The sequence below is a fragment of the Anomaloglossus baeobatrachus genome, chromosome 2 (genome assembly GCF_048569485.1).
Source record: "Anomaloglossus baeobatrachus isolate aAnoBae1 chromosome 2, aAnoBae1.hap1, whole genome shotgun sequence".
In the NCBI taxonomy this organism is placed as follows: Eukaryota; Metazoa; Chordata; class Amphibia; order Anura; family Aromobatidae; genus Anomaloglossus; species Anomaloglossus baeobatrachus.
This window is the reverse complement of record NC_134354.1, coordinates 273,314,379-273,333,828: the sequence shown is the minus strand read 5'-3', so window position 1 is coordinate 273,333,828 and position 19,450 is coordinate 273,314,379. Positions and strand designations below refer to the sequence as shown.

Sequence of the window (19,450 nt, the reverse complement as noted above, 5' to 3'; positions counted from 1 at the left end):
GCCAGGTAACCATGATAACTATAGTGGTGCAGACTAATCGTGGGTATAGGGGAACCTCAGCAGATGACAGATATTACCGCTGTATCGTGACTATATAGTGGTAGATATCAGTCTTGCAAGGCATACAAGAGATTACAGTACGGTTATAGATGGTGACTTATGGCTGATGTTATTTCCGGTGGAGTCGTTCACTTTTCCTGTCTTTTCCATCTGGCCCAGACCAACATGACAACTTCTTCCAGCAATGATTATAACAAAGACATATCTGACTCCACACATTTCCAGCACCATCCTCATCTATTCCCAACCTGCAAAAACTCCTCACCCTGCTGATACCCCAATACTGAGCCACTGCTGCTGCTGTATGTGTCCGTACTACTGTACCTGCTCTGTGGCACAAAAAAACTTTTCCTTAATTGCCCCACATAGTAATGCCACCACTGTGCTCCTTACATGGAAATAATGCCTCCCTTGTGCCCTCTAGATGGTAAAACTGTCCTCTAAAAAAATACAGTCCATATGAAAAAGTTTGGGCACCCCTATTAATGTTACCCTTTTTTCTTTATTACAAATTTTGTTTTTGCAACACCTATTTCAATTTCATATATCTAATAACTAATGGACTGAGTAATATTTCTGGATTGAAATGAGGTTTATTGTACTAACAGAAAGTGTGCAATCCACATTTAAACAAAATTTGACCGGTGCAAAAGTATGGGCACCCTTATCAATTTCTTGATTTGAACACTCCTAACTACTTTTTACTGACTTACTAAAGCACTAAATTGGTTTTGTAACCTCATTGAGCTTTGAACTTCATAGGCAGGCGTATCCAATCATGAGAAAAGGTATTTAAGGTGGCCACTTGCAAGTTGTTCTCCTATTTGAATCTCCTATGAAGAGTGGCATCATGGGCTCCTCAAAACAACTCTCAAATGATCTGAAAACAAAGATTATTCAACATAGTTGTTCAGGGGAAGGATACAAAAAGTTGTCTCAGAGATTTAAACTGTCAGTTTCCACTGTGAGGAACATAGTAAGGAAATGGAAGAACACAGGTACAGTTCTTGTTAAGCCCAGAAGTAGCAGGCCAAGAAAAATATCAGAAAGGCACAGAAGAAGAATGGTGCGAACAGTCAGGGACAATCCACAGACCACCTCCAAAGACCTGCAGCTTCATCTTGCTGCAGATGGTGTCAATGTGCATCGGTCAACAATGCAGCACACTTTGCACAAGGAGAAGCTGTATAGGAGAGTGATGCAAAAGAAGCCGTTTCTGCAAGCACGCCACAAACAGAGTTGTCTGAGGTATGCAGAAGCACATTTGGACAAGCCAGTTACATTTTGGAAGAAGGTCTTGTGGACTGATGAAACAAAGATTGAGTTTGTTTGGTTATACAAAAAGGCGTTATGCATGGAGGCAAAAAAACACGGCATTCCAAGAAAAGCACTTGCTACCCACAGTAAAATTGGGAGAGGTTCCATCATGTTTTGGGGCTGTGTGGCCAATGCCGGCACCGGGAATCTTGTTAAAGTTGAGGGTCGCATGGATTCAACTCAGTATCAGCAGATTCTTGACAATAATGTGCAAGAATCAGTGACGAAGTTGAAGTTATGCAGGGGATGGATATTTCAGCAAGACAATGATCCAAAGCACCGCTCCAAATCTACTCAGGCATTCATGCAGAGGAACAATTACAATGTTCTGGAATGGCCATCCCAGTCCCCAGACCTGAATATCATTGAACATCTGTGGGATGATTTGAAGCGTGCTGTCCCTGCTCGGCGACCATCAAACTTAACTGAACTGGAATTGTTTTGTAAACAGGAATGGTCAAATATACCTTCATCCAGGATCCAGGAACTCATTAAAAGCTACAGGAAGCGACTAGAGGCTGTTATTTTTGCAAAAGGAGGATCTACAAAATATTAATGTCACTCTTATGTTGAGGTGCCCATACTTTTGCACCGGTCAAATTTTGTTTAAATGCGGATTGCACATTTTCTGTTAGTACAATAAACCTAATTTCAATCCAGAAATATTATTCAGTCCATCAGTTATTAGATATATGAAACTGAAATAGCTGTTGCAAAAACCCAATTTGTTATAAAGAAAAAAGGTTAACATTAATAGGGGTGCCCAAACTTTTTCATATGACTGTATTAATGCACTGTGTAATGCCCTAGAAAAGTGTCCACATTTTAGTCCTAGAAAGTAATAATGCCCCCAGTGTGCCTTTCATGGTCACAGTACCCTGATTGCCCCTATAGCAATAATGGCTTTTTAAGTGTCAACTTAACATTTAATAATGCCCCCCCCCAATTACAGCTCGTCTACATACAGTACGAAGCCCCTGCTGCACCCCTATACACAGTGTAAAGTTTCCATTGCTCGCCTATACACACTGACACCTCTACACCTCCCGTATACATAGTATGATGTATCCACAGCTCCCCCAAAATAATTGTCCACACAGTGTAGAATAGACACCACAGTAGCCAACACACAATAACCTACAGATTGTATAATGGCTTCAATAGTAGCCCCTTGCACTGTATGAGAGCCCCCAAAGTAGACCCACAGTATATAACAGCCTCCCCACACTGTATCATGTCCCCCTACAATGTATAAGTGCCCCCCACACCAGTGGCATTACTAGAGCCAATGGACATTGATGTAAGATTTGGATCTGGCTCCCCAAATTCCCACCTCCCTGCATGTTGATGTCAGATATACAGGCCCTTGTAGCTTTCTAAATCCTATAAAAACATATTTTGCTCCCCGTCCCCCTTCATTACGTAGCAATGCCCCCCACCCTGGTATATATGTCCCTCATCCTGGTATATACAGCGCTGGCAAAAATTAAGGGACCACTGCAAAATTGTCAGTTTTTCTGATTTTTCTCTTTATAGATATATTTTGGAGTGAAATGTAAATTGTTATTTTATTCTATAAACTATTGCCATGTCTCCGAATTTCTAAGCAATACATTTTGTATTTATTTTTTGAAACTCAGAAATGGTCAAAATAACAAAACAATGCATTTCTTTAAGAGCTCAAATAATGCAAAGAAAACAAGTTCATAATCATTTAGAAACAACAATACTAATAATGTCAGGAAGAGATTAGAAATCAATATTTTGTGGAATAACTATGATTTTTAATCACAGCTTTCATGCGTCTTGCCATGCTTTCCACCAGTCTTTCACACTGCTTTTGGGTGACCTTATGCCACTCCTGGTGCAAAAATGTAAGCAGTTCTTCTTTGTTTGATGGCTTGTGACTATCCATCTTCCTCTTGATTACATTCCAGAGGTTTTCAATGGGGTTCAGGTCTGGAGATTGGGCTGGCCATGACAGGGTTTTGATGGGGTGGTACTTCATCCACACATTGATTGACCTAGCAGTGTGGCATGGCTCATTTTCCTGCTGGTAAAACCAGTCCTCAGAGTTGGGGAACATTGCCTGAGCAGAAGGAAGCAACTTTTTCCAGGATAACCTTGTATGCGGCATGATTCATACGTCCTTCGCAAAGTTTAATCTGCTCAATTCCAGCATTGCTGAAGCATCCCCAGATCATCACCGATCCTCCACCAAATTTCACAGTGGGTACAAGACGTTGTGGCTTGTACGCCTCTCCAGGTCTACGTTTAGCCATTAGACGACCAGGTGTTGGGCAAACCTGAAAATTAGACTCATCAGAGAAGATTACCTTACTGTAGAAATTGGTCAGATTGAAGTTTGCGAAGGACGTATGAATCAAGGAGCATACAAGGTTATCCTGGAAAAACAGTTGCTTCCTTCTGCTCAGGCAATGTTCCCCAACTCTGAGGACTGTTTTTTGCAGCAGGACAATCCTAAAGTGACACATCAGATTTGAAAAATGAGGCTTGGTCATGAAAGCCAAAAGTGGCTTAGTCCTTAAAGGGGTGGTTCACTACTCTGCATTAGTAGCCACATCTCTGTAAAACTGATAGGGAAGGCTTTTTTTAAATACTTTGTTCAGCTAATTATGCCTATGATCGGTGCTATTGCGGTCTGCACATCCCCATGAAGTGACCACTCAACACTCCCCCCCCCCCCCCCCCCCCCTTCCCGGGCTCTGTGACCTCTGGGATCCGGTGATGTCATGTCAATTTCTAGTTGACCTGACACCAGCGAGGCAGGCCCTAGTCTTCCTGAGTGACTGGGTTGTGCGTGGCGTTTCACCGCTCATCACAGCCCAGCGTCATAGCCCAGCATCTTGCGCGCACTCTCCTTCACTGCAGAACGCCCAAGCAGGAGCGATGCTGGGCTGTGACGAGCGACTCTGCCCACCGCCCCCAGTCACTCAGGGAGACTGGGGCCGGGCTTGGTGATGTCAGGTCAACTGGAACTTGACGTAACCTCACCGGATCCAAGAGGTCACAGAGCCCGGGGGTCACTTCATAAAGATGAGTGGACCGTGATAGCACCACTCACAGCAGAATTGGCTAAACAAGGTATTTAGAAAAAGCCTTCCCTATCCGTTTTACAGAGATGTGGCCACTATTGCAGAGTAGTGAAACACCTCTTTAAGGGGTAAGGAGTTGCCCTCTTTTTTCAACATTGTTAAATGTGGAGAAATATGTGTTAAAGAGCAGCTACAGGCAAGCACATGAAAGCTCAATCGTGTTTTAGAAAACATGGACAATTTTTTTTTTCAACGTAGATCATATTTTCATCAGTGTGACGTCCATGTGTGATCCGTTTTCGTACAACTACATTAAAAAGTACATGATCTTTTACAGTTTCTGATGTATATAATAAAAATGCATCCATAAAAATTGGATGTCACTTGGGAACTGTGTGTGTTTTTTTTTTTGTACACATAAAGATTTTAAATAAAGTAGAGCATGCTGCGATTATTTGTTTTTTCTTCTCAAGAAACTGTCTGCTTGATTCTCCCCTGCCTCTGTTCTTGTGTGTGTGTGTGTGTTACTAACTCCTCCCCCAGGATAGAATTCACAGGGAAGCTCCCCTTAAACATGTTTTTTTAGCTCCCCCTTCTGGTTTGGAGTTAAGTGTTGACTGCTGGTGCTACCTAGCATGGAAGACCCCCTTCTTGCTTCCAGGCATAGCATCACCCCCTGTGAGGAGGGCAACACTACTGTGGCAACCGGACCACTGGGGTGCCACATATTATATTAAACTGAGATAATGAAAATGCATATATTATAGGTGAAACTTATCTTTCTACAATAAGGGGAAATAATGACTATGCAATCGCCTTACAAATTAGTGTAAAAGTGAGTGCTGAATACAATAGCTACAGTGTGAATGTATGCACTAAAAAGTGAATAGCTTAATATAAAAAAATAAGAATAAATATGGATAGATAGAAAAATAAATACATATTAGTGTATGTATAATTACAGATACCCTCTCCCCCACACACTATACACGAAAATGACAATTGATATAAATATGGATATATTATAAATATAGACGTGCACATAAAAATGTGTATTCGCCAGAATACATATATATTCAAATACACATATATACACACACTTTTTGGGGGCACAATATAGTATAAGAGCCATTATTGTTAACAGTATATAATAGTAAAAGATAGATATAAATAAATGTAGACGAGCCCAATACAATTTAAATATAAAACATTTCTTTACAAAAGTATTTGTCTGTTGTTCTTGTTCCAGGGGCGGGGGGACAAACAAGCCGCGTCCGAAAATCCAGATACCGGCTGTCACCAGAAGACCACCAAATCACTCAGCATCAAACTCAATCATCAACCAAGGTTAGTACATTAGGATATGAGAATACTAAAGAAAAAAATAATAAAAACAAGTGTTAGGCCCTGTGCGCACACTGCGTTTTTTGCCGCGGTTTTTGCTGCAGAAATGCTGCAGAAAATGTTTATAACCTTTCTGCAGTCCTTCCCCAGCAAAACATATGGGGAAAAAAATGCATAAATGCATTTTTTTTTACCTACAAGAATAAGCATGTCACTTCTTTTCCACAGGTACCTGCGGTTTTTGTCATCGATAATGGTAAAAACCGCAGGCACCAACCCGCGGAAAAAATCACAGGTGTGTTATTACCGTGTTTTTTGCCGCGGCTGCAGTATTCTGCCAGAGAGTGCAGATTTTTCTTAAAAAAAAAAAAAAAAAGTTATTTCCCAAGGCCCTGTGCCCACACTGCGGATTTTGACGCATATATTTAGAAATCTGCAGCAAAGTCTGCATGTCCATTGTGAAGCCAGCAAAGTCTATGAGAATTCAGAAGTGCTGTGCCCACGTTCAGTATTTTTCCCTTGTGTATTTGGTGCAGATTTCTTTTTTTCTGCACCAAATCTGCACAAAATAAGCAACATCGGCACAGCACTTCTGAATTCTCATACTTTGCTGGCTTCACAATGGACATGCAGATTTTGCTGCAGATTTCTGAAAATACGCGTCAAAACCAGACAGCGTATGGACTAAAGCGGGCTTTACACGCTACAACAAATCTAACGATGTGTCGGCGGGGTCACGTCGTAAGTGACGCACATCCGGCATCGTTAGTGGTGTTGTAGCGTGTGACTGCTACGTGCTATTGCGATTGAACGTAAAACCATTCATCACATACACGTCGTTCATTTCCTTAAAATTGCACGTCGGGTTGTTCAATGTTCCCGAGGCAGCACACATCGCAGTGTGTGACACCCCTGGAACGATGAACAGATCTTACCTGTGTCCCGCCGGCAATGCGGAAAGAAGGAGGTGGCCGGGATGTTTACGTCCCGCTCATCTCCGCCCCTCCGCTTCTATTTGCCGGCTACCGTATGACGTCGCTGTGACGCCGAATGTCCCTCCCACTCCAGGAAGTGGATGTTCGCCGCCCACATCGAGGTCGTAAGGACGGGTAAGTACGTGTGACGGCAAATAATCGTTTGTGCGACACGGTCAACAAATTGAACGTGCCGCACATACGATGGGGGTATGTCACATCGCATACGATATCGTATGTTATACTGTAAGGTGTAAAGCAGGCATTAGGGACAAAATGTAGAATTGGTGGAGGAAGGTTGAACCAGATGGACCTAGGTCTTTTTTCAACCTATGTAGCTATGTTCTCTAAACCTGATCTTCATCTTGCATGTAGTCATTGCGATATAGAGCTTACCGCACGGGCATGTAACATGGTACAGCACACCTTTAGAGGCACATGTCATGAGGAATTTTGTAAGTTCGAGTCCCATCAGCATTTGTAAATTCCTTACATTTGATCAAGTTGCTGCCGGCCTTGCAAAGACCACATGGGAAGAAACCAGGTGGAATTGATGCATTGTTAGATTTTTGTACTGGCTCTTTACTATGAGGTTTTGCAAATTCTTTGCCCTTTTAGCAGTTATTAGCAGTCTTTTTCTCTTTAGAAAAAAGTGCAAGTACAGAATAAACTTGGGTAGCTACAACCTTGACCCATAGGGGTATAGGCTTTTTTTTTCTTATAGATACAATGGATACAGAAAGTATTCAGACCTCTTTAAAATTTTCACTCTGTTTAATTGCAGCCATTTGGTGAATTCAAAAAAGTTCATTTTTTTTCTCATTAATGTACACTCTGCACCCCATCTTGACAGAAAAAAAAACAAATGTAGAAATTTTTGCAAATTTTATAAAAAAAGAAAAACTGAAATCACGTGGTCATAAGTATTCAGACCCTTTTCTCAGTATTGAGTAGAAGCACCCTTTTGAGCTAGTACTGCCATGAGTCTTCTTGGGAATGATGCAACAAGTTTTTCACACCTGGATTTGGGGATCCTCTGCAATTCATCCTTGCAGATTCTCTCCAGTTCCGTCAGGTTGGATAGTGAACGTCGGACAGCCATTTTCAGGTTTTCTCCAGAGATGCTCAATTGGGTTTAGGTCAGGGCTCTGGCTGGGTCGGTCAAGAATGGTCAGAGTTGTTCTGAAGCCACTCCTTTGTTATTTTAGCTGTGTGCTTAGGGTTATTGTCTTGTTGGAAGGTGAAACTTTGGCCAAGTCTGAGGTCCAGAGTACTCTGGAAGAGGTTTTCTTCCAGGATATCTCTGTACTTGGCCACATTCATCTTTCCTTCAATTGCAACCAGTTGTCCTGTCCCTGTAGCTGAAAAATCCCCCCCCCCCCCGACATAATGCTGCCACCACCATGTTTCACTGTGATTAGGTACCTGTATTTCTTTATCGTTCCTATGGGAGACCCAGACAATGGGTGTATAGCTTCTGCCTCCGGAGGACACAAAAAGTAATACACTCAAAAGTGTAGCTCCTCCCTCTGAGCTTATACACCCCCTGGAGAACCAGATCTAGCCAGTTTATCGCTTTGTGTTCAGGAGGCATACATCCACACATGCATTCTCATCTGATTTTTGATTTTTGGAAAGAGTTTGAAGAAAAGCAGGTCCAAGTCTGGACCCCCGGCAAGTCCCTTCTCACCCCACTGTGTCGGCGGTGCTGTTAAGGTTGATTCCAAGGCTGGAGCCTTACATGCCATGCTCCTTCACCATCCCTCCTGGGCTCTGGCTTGAAGTGGGAGCCAGCACGGTTCTCCATGCTTGGCAGGAGACCGGTCTCCATCCGCAGCCCTTCAGGATCCTGCTGGACCGGAGCACTCATCCCTAGGGACTTGGAACCCTGCGTCTCAGCAAGCTAAGTACCTGAGACGTTTATATATTGGGGGTCCCTGTACTTTATTGTTGTGGGAGAGTGTGCTGAGTGAGTTTTATGACATTTCCGGCGGGTTCTCTGGCTGTCGCCTGAGAACCGCGCCGATGGTGCCTGCGCGCCGGCCGCACCGCTCAAATTTAGGACCCGGCTTCGCCGGAGGCCTAGTTTCGGTTTCACTGCCCTCGCATGTCATTCATGCAGAGGGACAGCGCGGCTCCGCCCAGCGGCCGTTCTGCACAGGGGAGGGACACTCCTCACTGAGTACATGTCTCCTCCCCTGTAAGTCTCTATGGCCCTCCAGATCCCGCTCCCAGAGTAAGTCCCGCCCCCTCTCTTCGCTCCGGCGGCCATTTTCTCAGCGTTTTCCCTGCGATCAGCACTGGTCTGCAGCATCCCTGCTGAGGTGCTTGGGGGTCCGGGCTTTGGGATCTGGAGGGCACACAACACCGCTCCAGCGGTCTGGTAAGCCACAACCTTTGGTTGTGGACCTCTGTATATACTCTCTGGGGGTCATTCTGGCAGAGCCCCCACTCCAACAGCATGTCGCACACGAGGAGCAAGGCTCCAAAGCTGTATTCAGTATGCACTGCATGTAAGCTCCTACTGCCTGAACCGAGCACCTATCCACATTGTGATGCCTGCTCTAACCTGACGATGCCTCAGCGTGGAATCGCACCCCCAGTGGTCTCTCCGGCTGCTCCGGCTCCTGTGGCTGAACCCCCGGCTTGGGTAGAATCCTTATCTAGGTCTATCTCCCAGTCTTTTGCCGACTCCATGGACAGCTGTCCAGGACTTTGCTGAACATGCATCAGCCCCCTTCACAGGGTGCCTCTGCTGCTAGGGCTCTCTCAGCGGAGCTCACAGAGGATTCCTCATCTGGTCACAGACCCCGTCCTCCTAAGAAGAGACGCAGGGCTCCTTCTCCTTCCTCGTCCCGCGGCTCTGTTTCAGAACCTGACTCGTAGGACGAGGAGGATGCCTTTACAGGGGGCTCGGAGGCTAACTCCATGTGCCCCATTGATCTGTCCGAAAGTGACTCAGATGTTAGTGATTTGATTGCGTCCATTATTTCTGTACTGGATCTCAATCCGCCAGTATCAGAAGAGCAACCCTCTCTGGCAGAAAAGCACCAGTTTACCTCGCCTAAGAGGACAAAGAGTGTGTTCTTTAACCACTCCAGTTTTCAGGCCGCTGTGACCAAGCCTAGGGCCTGTCCTGACAAACGCTTCCCAAAGCGTGGTTCTGATGACCGTTTTCCCTTTCCACCTGAGGTGGTTAAGGAGTGGGCCAGACAGATTTTTTCTGTCAACTCCCCCCTGCTCCAAGGCCGCCGCCTTCTCTCAGGCCGTGGCATCCTTGCAGGCCAACGGAGTAATTGTACCGGTTCCCGCCCGGGAACGGTTCAGAGGTTTCTACTCAAATCTCTTCCTAGTTCCCAAAAAGGACGGTTCCTTCCGACCCATCCTGGATCTCAAGCTTCTCAACAAGCATGTTCAGGTGCGGCATTTTCGCATGGAGTCTCTGCGCTCAGTCATTGCCTCAATGACCCAAGGGGATTTCCTGGCATCCATCGACATCAGAGATGCCTATCTGCATGTGCCAATTGCAGTTTCACACCAGCGTTGGCTACGTTTTGCAATCGGAGAGGAACATTTCCAATTCGTGGCTCTCCCCTTCGGGTTAGCCACGGCCCCTCGGGTAATCACCAAGGTCATGGCAGCAGTGGTTGCGGTTCTGCACCTCCAGGGGTTGGCAGTGATTCCTTACCTGGACGACCTTCTAGTCAAGGCTTCATCCAGCGCAGACTGTCAGCGGAGTGTCTCGCTCACTCTCGCCACTCTAGCCCAATTCGGGTGGCTTGTCAATCTGCCCAAATCCACTCTGACTCCGACCCAGAGGCTCACGTACCTAGGGATGCAGTTCGAGACTCTGCCGGCACTTGTGAAGTTGCACTTAATCAAACAGCAGTCCCTCCAACTGGCGGTGCGCTCTCTGCTGCGGCCCCACCGTTATTCCATCAGGCACCTGATGCAGGTGCTGGGTCAGATGGTGGCGTCAATGGAGGCTGTTCCCTTTGCCCAGTTCCATCTGCGTCCACTGCAGCTGGACATTCTCTGCTGTTGGGACAAGCGGCCTTCCTCCTTGCACAGGTTAGTGGCTCTTGTATTAGTTAGTGGCTCTTCTTGTTGTATTGATGGGACTTTTTGCCAGGAGATTCAGATTTGGTGCAGGAATATGGTGTATAAATTTCAGGATCAAATCTGCATCTCTTGGCAAAAAAAAATTTAAACGTGCAAAACTGTACTGTGAAAACCAGCCTATAATTGTTGTGCATAGGAGACTGTGATTTCTGCTGTATACAATACTGTGGTCTTCTAAATAAGAGTACGTGGTAATCCAGCACCCGTAGTCCAGTCTTCAGTGAATATTAAGACATCCTTTATTCACAAAACATGTTAAAAACATACATGTTTAAAATCAGAACAGCCTTCAGCGTTTCAAGTCATAGAGACCTATGAGTAACATGTATGGATTTAACATGTTTTGTGAATAAAGGATGTCTTAATATTCACTGAAGACTGGACTACGGGTGCTGGATTACCATTTAGGCTAGGAACGCACTTTGCGTTTTTACCTGCGTTTTAGGTGCTTTTTGGCTGCGTTTCGAGAAGCACCTTTTTAATGCCAAAATGCATGCGTTTTGGTTTCCCAGCCAAGTCAATGTAAAATGTTGATTTTCCGACTTAGCGTTTCTAAACGCAGATTTAAATTTGCATATTTTGATGCAAAAACCATGCGTTCAAAGGAGCATGTAGCTGTTTTTGCCATTTTCGGTGCATTTTGCTAACATTGGAGTCAATGAGAAATGGCAAAAACCAAGATTTCTTCAAATTCCTGCGTTTTACCTGCTTTTTCATTGCAGAAAGCATGCGTTTTGGACTACCAATACGCATGCTTTTTGATCATTAAAATAATTATTTCATATGTCCCTTTACACACATACATAGTCTGACAATTTAAATTAAGGAAATTAATACTTTATTGCAATTTTTCCATAAAATATCATTTCTTCGGCGCTCCATTGGGAGACCCAGACGATTGGGTGTATAGCTACTGCCTCCGGAGGCCACACAAAGTATTACACTAAAAAGTGTAAGGCCCCTCCCCTTCTGCATATACACCCCCCGTGGGATCACGGGCTGCTTCAGTTTTCATGCTTTGTGCGAAGGAGGTCAGACATCCACGCATAGCTCCACTGTTTTTAGTCAGCAGCAGCTGCTGACTATGTCGGTTGGAAGAAAAGTGGGCCCATATGGGGCCCCCAGCATGCTCCCTTCTCACCCCACTTTTGTCGGCGGTGTTTGTTAAGGTTGAGGTACCCATTGCGGGTACGGAGGCTGGAGCCCACATGCTGTTTTCCTTCCCCATCCCCCCTCAGGGCTCTGGGTGAAGTGGGATCTTACCGGTCTCCAGGCACTGAGACCGGGCTCCATCCACAGACCCGGAGAACCTGCTGGATATGGAGCTGGGTATCGTCAGGGACAGGGCCCTGCTACATTAAGGTACTCTGTGTCCCCGTACACATCGCGCACACACACGCCAGCATTGCTGGGAGTGCTAGTGCGCCGGGGACAACAGCGCGGAGCGCTTGTGCTATTATTCACTGCAGCTTAGCTGAGTGAATTTATGTGTTAGAAACTGCCGCGCCGGCCGCTGCGGGGTGTTTTACACTGTGGCGCGGCTGGGACTTGTGGTGCGCCGGGGACTTCCGCGCTGGCCGTGCACATAGGACGGCCGCGCTTATTACTCGAGTCCCCGGCTTTGCGGCCTAGTTTTCGCTTCGTTCCCGCCCCCAGCCCTGCCAGTCAGGGGAGGGGCGGGACGCTGTACAGAAAGTCAGCGCCGAGAGCTGGAGTCTGCTTTGCATTCTCCAGCCCCCTTCACTGGACACAGTGGGACGCCAGTTTCCCGCTCTTGTCTGGGGCACGCCCACGGCCCGCCCCTCTTCACAAGACGCCGGCAGCCATTCCTGCACGCAGTCTGGGCTGGAGAAGGGAGACAAGCTCTGGGCAACCAGTCACAGGATTCGGGCGACCACACACCCGCTTTTGTGCGGGCGGTAAGCAGCACCTGAAGTGCTGACCCCACTAATGCCATTTGTACTTTATGCCTAGATGGCTAGACTACAGCAGCAAAAAGCAAGGGTGCTAAGGCACAGGCTTTCTAGGCTGCTTGTATTGCATGTGCTGAAGTGTTCATTTGTACTTCATGCTGGTATGCTATACACTGCATTGTACGGTCGCTATTCTTGGCTATATACTCCTAGATGGCTGGACAACAGCAGCAAAAAAGCAAGGGTGCTAAGGCACAGGCTTTCTATGCTGCTTGTACTGCATGTGCTGAAGTGTTCATTTGTACTTTCTGCTTGTATGCTATACATTGCACTGTACGGTCGCTATTCTTGGCTATATACTTCTAGATGGCTAGACAACAGCAGCAAAAAAAAAAAAAAAAAAAAAGCAAGGGTGCCAAGGCACAGGCTTTCTATGCTGCTTGTACTGCACGTGATACTGTTCCACACGGCAGGTTCCACTGTCCCCATTGTGTGCAATGCTCCCCTGTAGCACTTGGTCAGCCGGGGTCTCTGCTAGAGGTGGCCAAAGGAACCACCTGTGAACCCTGTCCAGGGACAGGGACGGAGTTGCAGTTTCGGCTGATAGATTGTCTGTGACTGTGACTAACATCTTAGAGACTTTGCAGTCCAGACGGACCATGGGCAATGTTGATAAAATGCTCCCTGGCCGCCCTCATTTGGAACAAATCAGTGCTCCGGGGGGGTCCCATGCATCCCAGGGCGCAGGCTCTGACACGGACGACAGTCCCAGGCAGTCTAAGCGAGCTCGCTGGGAGCGGCACTCGGCTTCATCACTGGTTAGGGTCCCAGCAGGACTCTCTGTATGATGAGGCAGACGTAGCTGATCAGGACTCTGATCCTGAGACCGCTCTCAATCCGGATACACCGGATGGTGACGCCATAGTGAATGATCTTCTAGCGTCCATCAATGGAATGTTGGATATTTCTCCCTCAGCTCCTCCGGTGGAGGAGTCAGCCTCACAGCAGGAGAAATCCCTTTTCAGTATCTCAAGCGTATATTGAGTACTTTTCTGGCCACTCTGACTTCAGAGAAGCAATCCGGAAACACCACACTTATCCAGATAAGCGTTCTCCAATCGTATTAAGGATACACGTTATCCTTTTTTCTCCCTGACGTGGTCAAGCGCTGGACCCAGTGTCCAAAGGTGGATCCCCCAATCTCCAGGCTTGCGGCTAGATCCATAGTTGCAGTGGAAGATGGGACTTCACTTAAAGATGCCATTGACAGACAGATGGTCCTCTGGTTGAATTCTGTCTATGAAGCTATCGGCGTGTCGGTTGCTCCGGCATTCGCAGCCGTATGGGCATTCCAAGCTATTTCAGCTGGTCTTGCGCACGTGGACACTGTCACATGTACATCTGTGCCGCAGATGGCGTCCTTAACCTCGCAATGTCTGCATTGCGACTTACGCTATTAATGCTGTACTGCACTCTACGAGCCGTACGTCAGTGGCCTCCGCCAACTCCGTGGTTTTACGCAGAGCCTTGTGGTTGAGGGAATGGAAAGCAGATTCTGCTTCCAAAAAAGTGCTTAATCAGTTTGCCATTATCTGGTGACAGACTGTTTGGTGAGCGATTGGATGAAATCATTAAACAGTCCAAGGGTAAGGACTCTTCCTTACACCAGCCCAGATCAAACAACACCCAACAGAGGAAGGGACAGTCGAGGTTTCGGTCCTTCCCAGGCTCGGGCAGGTCCCAATTGTCCTCGTCCAAAAGGACTCAAAAGGCTCAGAGAGGCGCAGATTCCTGGCGGGCTCAATCACGCCCAAGGAAGGCAGCCGGTGGAACCGCTACCAAGGCGGTTTCCTCATGACGTTCAGCCCTCTCTCTCCGCATCCGCGGTCGGTGGCAGACTCTCCCGCTTTGGCGACATTTAGCTGCCACAGGTCAAAGACCGGTGGGTGAGAGACATTTTGTCTCACGTGTACAGGATAGAGTTCTGTTCTCGTCGTCCGACTAGATCTTCAGAACTTCCTCACCTCCCGACCGAGCCGATGCTCTTCTGCAGGCAGAAGGAGTGGTAATCCCTGTTCCTCCTCAGGAACAAGATACGGTTTTTACTCCAATCTGGTTGTGGTACCAAATAACGACGGCTCTTTCCGTTCCGTTTTGGACCTAAACCTGCTCAACAAGCACGTGAAAACCAGGCGGTTCCGGATGGAATCCCTCCGCTCCGTCATTACCTCAATGTCTCAAGGAGATTTCCTAGCGTCAATAGACATCAGGATGCTTATCTCCACGTGCCGATTGCTCCAGAGCACCGGTGTTGGCTACGATTCGTTATTGAAGACGAGCATCTTCAGTTCGTAGCCCTGCCCTTCGGTCTGGCGGCAGCCCCACGGCTTTTCACCAAGTTCATGGCAGCAGTGGGAGTAGTCCTGCACTCTCAGGGTCACTCTGTGATCCCTTACTTGGACGATCTACTTGTCAAGGCACCCTCTCAAGAGGCATGCCAACACAGCCTGAACGTGGCGCTGGAGACTCTCCAGAGTTTCGGGTGGATCATAAACTTTTCAAAGTTAAATCTGACACCGACACAATCGCTGACATATCTTGGCATGGAGCTTCACACTCTCTCAGCGATAGTGCAGCTCCCGCTGGACATACAGCGTTCACTACAGACGGGGGTGCAGTCTCTCCTTCAAGGCCAGTCACACCCCTTAAGACGCCTCATGCAGAGGCAGTCCCTTTCGCGCAGTTTCATCTGCGTCCACTTCTATAGGACATTCTTCGCCAATGGGATGGGAAGTCGACGTCCCTAGACAGGAACGTACCCCTTTCTCAGACGGGCAAGGACTCTCTTCAGAGGAGTCCACCCTTCAGATCAATGTTCTGGAAATCTGGGCAGGGTATCTTGCCCTGCAAGCCTTCCAGCAGAGGCTGGAAGGCAAACAGATCCGAATTCAGTCGGACAACTTCGCAGCGGTGGCATACATCAACCACCAAGGCGGAACACGCAGTCGGCAAGCCTCCCAGGAAGTCCGGCGGATTCTGATGTGGGTGGAAGACAGAGCATACACCATATCCGCAGTTCACATCCCGGGCGTAGAAAACTGGGAAGCAGACTTCCTCAGTCGCCAGGGCATGGACGCAGGGGAATGGTCTCTGCACCCGGACGGGTTTCAAGAAATCTGTAGCCGCTGGGGGAGGCCGGACGTCGACCTAATGGCGTCTCGGCACAACAACAAGGGCCCGATTTTCATGGCGCGGTCTCACGATCAAAGAGCTCTGGCGGCAGGCGCCTTAGTTCAGGATTGGTCGCAGTTCCAGCTACCCTATGTGTTTCCCCCTCTGGCACTGTTGCCCAGAGGGCTACGCAAGATCAGCTCCGATTGCCGCCGCGCCATCCTCGTCGCCCCAGACTGGCCGAGGAGGTCGTGGTACCTACATCTGTGGCATCTCACGGTCGGCCAACCGTGGGCACTACCAGACCGGCCAGACTTACTGTCCCAAGGGCCGTTTTTCCATCTGAATTCTACAGCCCTGAACCTGACTGTGTGGCCATTGAGTCCTGGATCCTAGCGTCTTCAGGATTATCTCAAGACGTCATTGCCACCATGAGACGGGCTAGGAAGCCGACGTCTGCCAAGATCTACCACAAGACGTGGAAGATATTCTTATCTTAGTGCTCTGCTCAGGGAGTGTCTCCCTGGACATTTGCATTGCCTACTTTTCCTTCCTTCCTGCAATCTGGTTTGGGAAAAGGTTTGTCGCTCGGCTCCCTTAACGGACGAGTCCCAGCGCTGTCTGTATTCTTTCAGAAGCGCATAGTACGACTTCCTCAGGTACGCACGTTCCTGCAGGGGGTTTGTCACATTGTCCCTCCGTACAAGAGGCCGTTAGACCCATGGGATCTGAACAGGGTACTAATTGCTCTCCAGGAGCCGCCCTTTGAGCCTCTGAGGGATGTTTCACTTTCTCGACTTTCACAGAAAGTGGCCTTTTTGGTAGCGGTCACGTCTCTTCAGAGAGTGTCCGAGCTAGCAGCGCGGTCATCCAAAGCTCCCTTCCTGGTGTTTCACCAAGACAAGGTAGTGCTGCGCCTGATTCCGGGGTTTCTCCCTAAGGTGGTATCCCCCTTTCATCTCAGTCAGGATATCTCCTTACCTTCCTTTTGTTCTCATCCAGTTCATCGATATGAATTGGATTTGCATTTGTTGGATCTGATGAGAGCGCTCAGAATCTACATTTCCCGCACGGCGCCCCTGCGCCGCTCGGATGCACTCTTTGTACTTGTCGTGGTCAGCGCAAAGGGTCGCAGGCTTCCAAATCCACCCTGGCTCGATGGATCAAGGAACCAATTCTTGAAGCCTACCGTTCTGCTGGGCTTCCGGTTCCATCAGGGCTGAAGGCCCATTCTACCAGAGCCGTGGGTGCGTCCTGGACATTACGGCACCAGGCTACGGCTCAGCAGGTGTGCCAGGCGGCTACCTGGGCGAGTCTGCACACCTTCACCAAGCGTTATCAGGTGCATGCCTACGCTTAGGCGGATGCCAGCCTAAGTAGAAGAGTCCTGCAGGCGGCGGTTGCCTCCATGTAGGGAAGGGCTGTTTTTTACAGTCCAAACTTGAGGTATTAATTTACCCACCCAGGGACTGCTTTTGGACGTCCCAATCGTCTGGGTCTCCCAATGGAGCGCCGAAGAAGAAGGGAATTTTGTTACTTACCGTAAATTCCTTTTCTTCTAGCTCCAATTGGGAGACCCAGCACCCGCCCCTGTTCCTTCGGGATTTTTGGTTGTTCGGGTACACATGTTGTTCATGTTGAATGGTTTCAGTTCTCCGATGTTCCTTCGGATTGAATTGTTTAACCAGTTATTGGCTTTCCTCCTTCTTGCTTTTGCACTAAAACTGAAGCAGCCCGTGATCCCACGGGGGGGGTGTATATGCAGAAGGGGAGGGGCCTTACACTTTTTAGTGTAATACTTTGTGTGGCCTTCGGAGGCAGTAGCTATACACCCAATCGTCTGGGTCTCCCAATTGGAGCTAGAAGAAAAGGAATTTACGGTAAGTAACAAAATTCCCTTCATTACCGCAATAATTTAATGAACATAATTTAATTTCATGATTTTTTCTATGATTATAGATTTGATTCTTTTTTTACCATTTTTTCAAAGATTTTGACTATTTAAACTTTAACCCCTTAACGACCCATGACGTACTGGGTACGTCATGGATCGTGTGCCGGTAAGCCCCGCCCCCTGCCGCTGGCAGGCGGCGATCCGCGCACATATCAGCTGTTATCAACAGCTGACATGTGTGCCTGCTAGCCGCGGGTGGAATCGCTTCCACCCGCGGCCATTAACCCCTTACATTTCGCCTGCAAAATCTTAGCAGCGATATGTATATGGGCGCCGCCATGACAGTCACTTACCCCGCCCCCACCGGAAGTCACGTGACATGATCACGTGACTTTCGGCGGTTGCCATAGTAGCACAGGGTCATGTGATGACGCCTGTAGCTAACATGACTCACTTCCTCTCAATGCCGGAATACAGCCGGCATTGAAAGTGAAGCAGCAAATCTGCAGTTCTCAGCTCTGTAGCTGAGATCTGCAGATAGTGCAGAGTGATCGGATTGCTGATCGCTATAGCCCCCCCTAGGGGGACTAGTAGTAAAAAAAAAAAAAAGTAAAAAAAAGTTTTAGAAAATAAAAAAAAAATAAAAAAACCTAAAAGTTCAAATCACCCCCCTTTCACCCCATTGAAAATTAAAGGGTTAAAAAAATAAAAAATACACACATATTTGGTATCGCCACGTTCAGAAATGCCCGATCTATCAAAATATAGAATCAATGAATCTGATCAGTAAACGGCGTAGCGGCAAAAAAATTCCAAACGCCAAAATTACGTTTTTTGGTCGCCGCAAATTTTATGCAAAATGCAATAACAGGCGATCAAAACGTAGCATCTGCGCAAAAATGGTACCGTTAAAAACATCAGGTCGAGACGCAAAAAATAAGCCATCACTGAGCCTCAGATCCTGAAAAATGAGAACGCTACGGGTTTTGGAAAATGAAAATGGCGCAAAACGTGCGCCACGTTTTTTGGACAAGCTTGTGTATTTTTTTTTAACCCCTTAGATACAAGGAAACCTATACATGTTTGGTGTCTACAAACTCACACCGACCTGAGGCATCACATAGATACCTCAGTTTTACCATATAGTGAACACAGTGAATAAAATATCCCAAAAACTATTGTACGATCACACTTTTTTTGCAATTTTTCGGCAATTGGAATTTTTTTGCCGTTTTCCAGTACACTATATGGTAAAACTTATGGTTTCATTTAAAAGTACAACTCGTCCCGCAAAAAACAAGCCCTCATATGGCAAGATTGATGGAAAAATAAAAAAGTTACGCCTCTCCGAAGAAAAGGAGCAAAAAGCAAAAACGGAAAGTGCCCGGGGTCTGAAGGGGTTAATAAGCAGTGTCTTTATGTTCAAAACGCAACTATCAGAACGCAGGTGGAAATGCAGATAAAAAGCGCTGAAAACGCATCAAATACGCGGCAAAAACGCATGCGTTTTCAGCGCTAAATTTCTGAAAAAAGCAACTTTGGTCAAATCAATTAAGCCCAAAACGTGCGTTCTAAACTGCAAGTAGGTGAACGCAAAGT

At 47.2% G+C, this 19,450-nt stretch overlaps 1 protein-coding gene across 5 annotated transcripts in view; it reads left to right on the top strand.

Annotated features, from left to right (window-relative positions):
• Positions 1-19,450, top strand: part of LOC142289837 (uncharacterized) — a 228,775-nt gene that overhangs the window by 114,919 nt on the left and 94,406 nt on the right. For all 5 annotated transcript variants that reach the window (XM_075333771.1, XM_075333772.1, XM_075333773.1 and 2 more), the window contains one exon: positions 5,683-5,780. In XM_075333771.1, the coding sequence (XP_075189886.1) occupies positions 5,683-5,780 (98 nt within the window). The remainder of the gene's footprint in view (positions 1-5,682; positions 5,781-19,450) is intronic.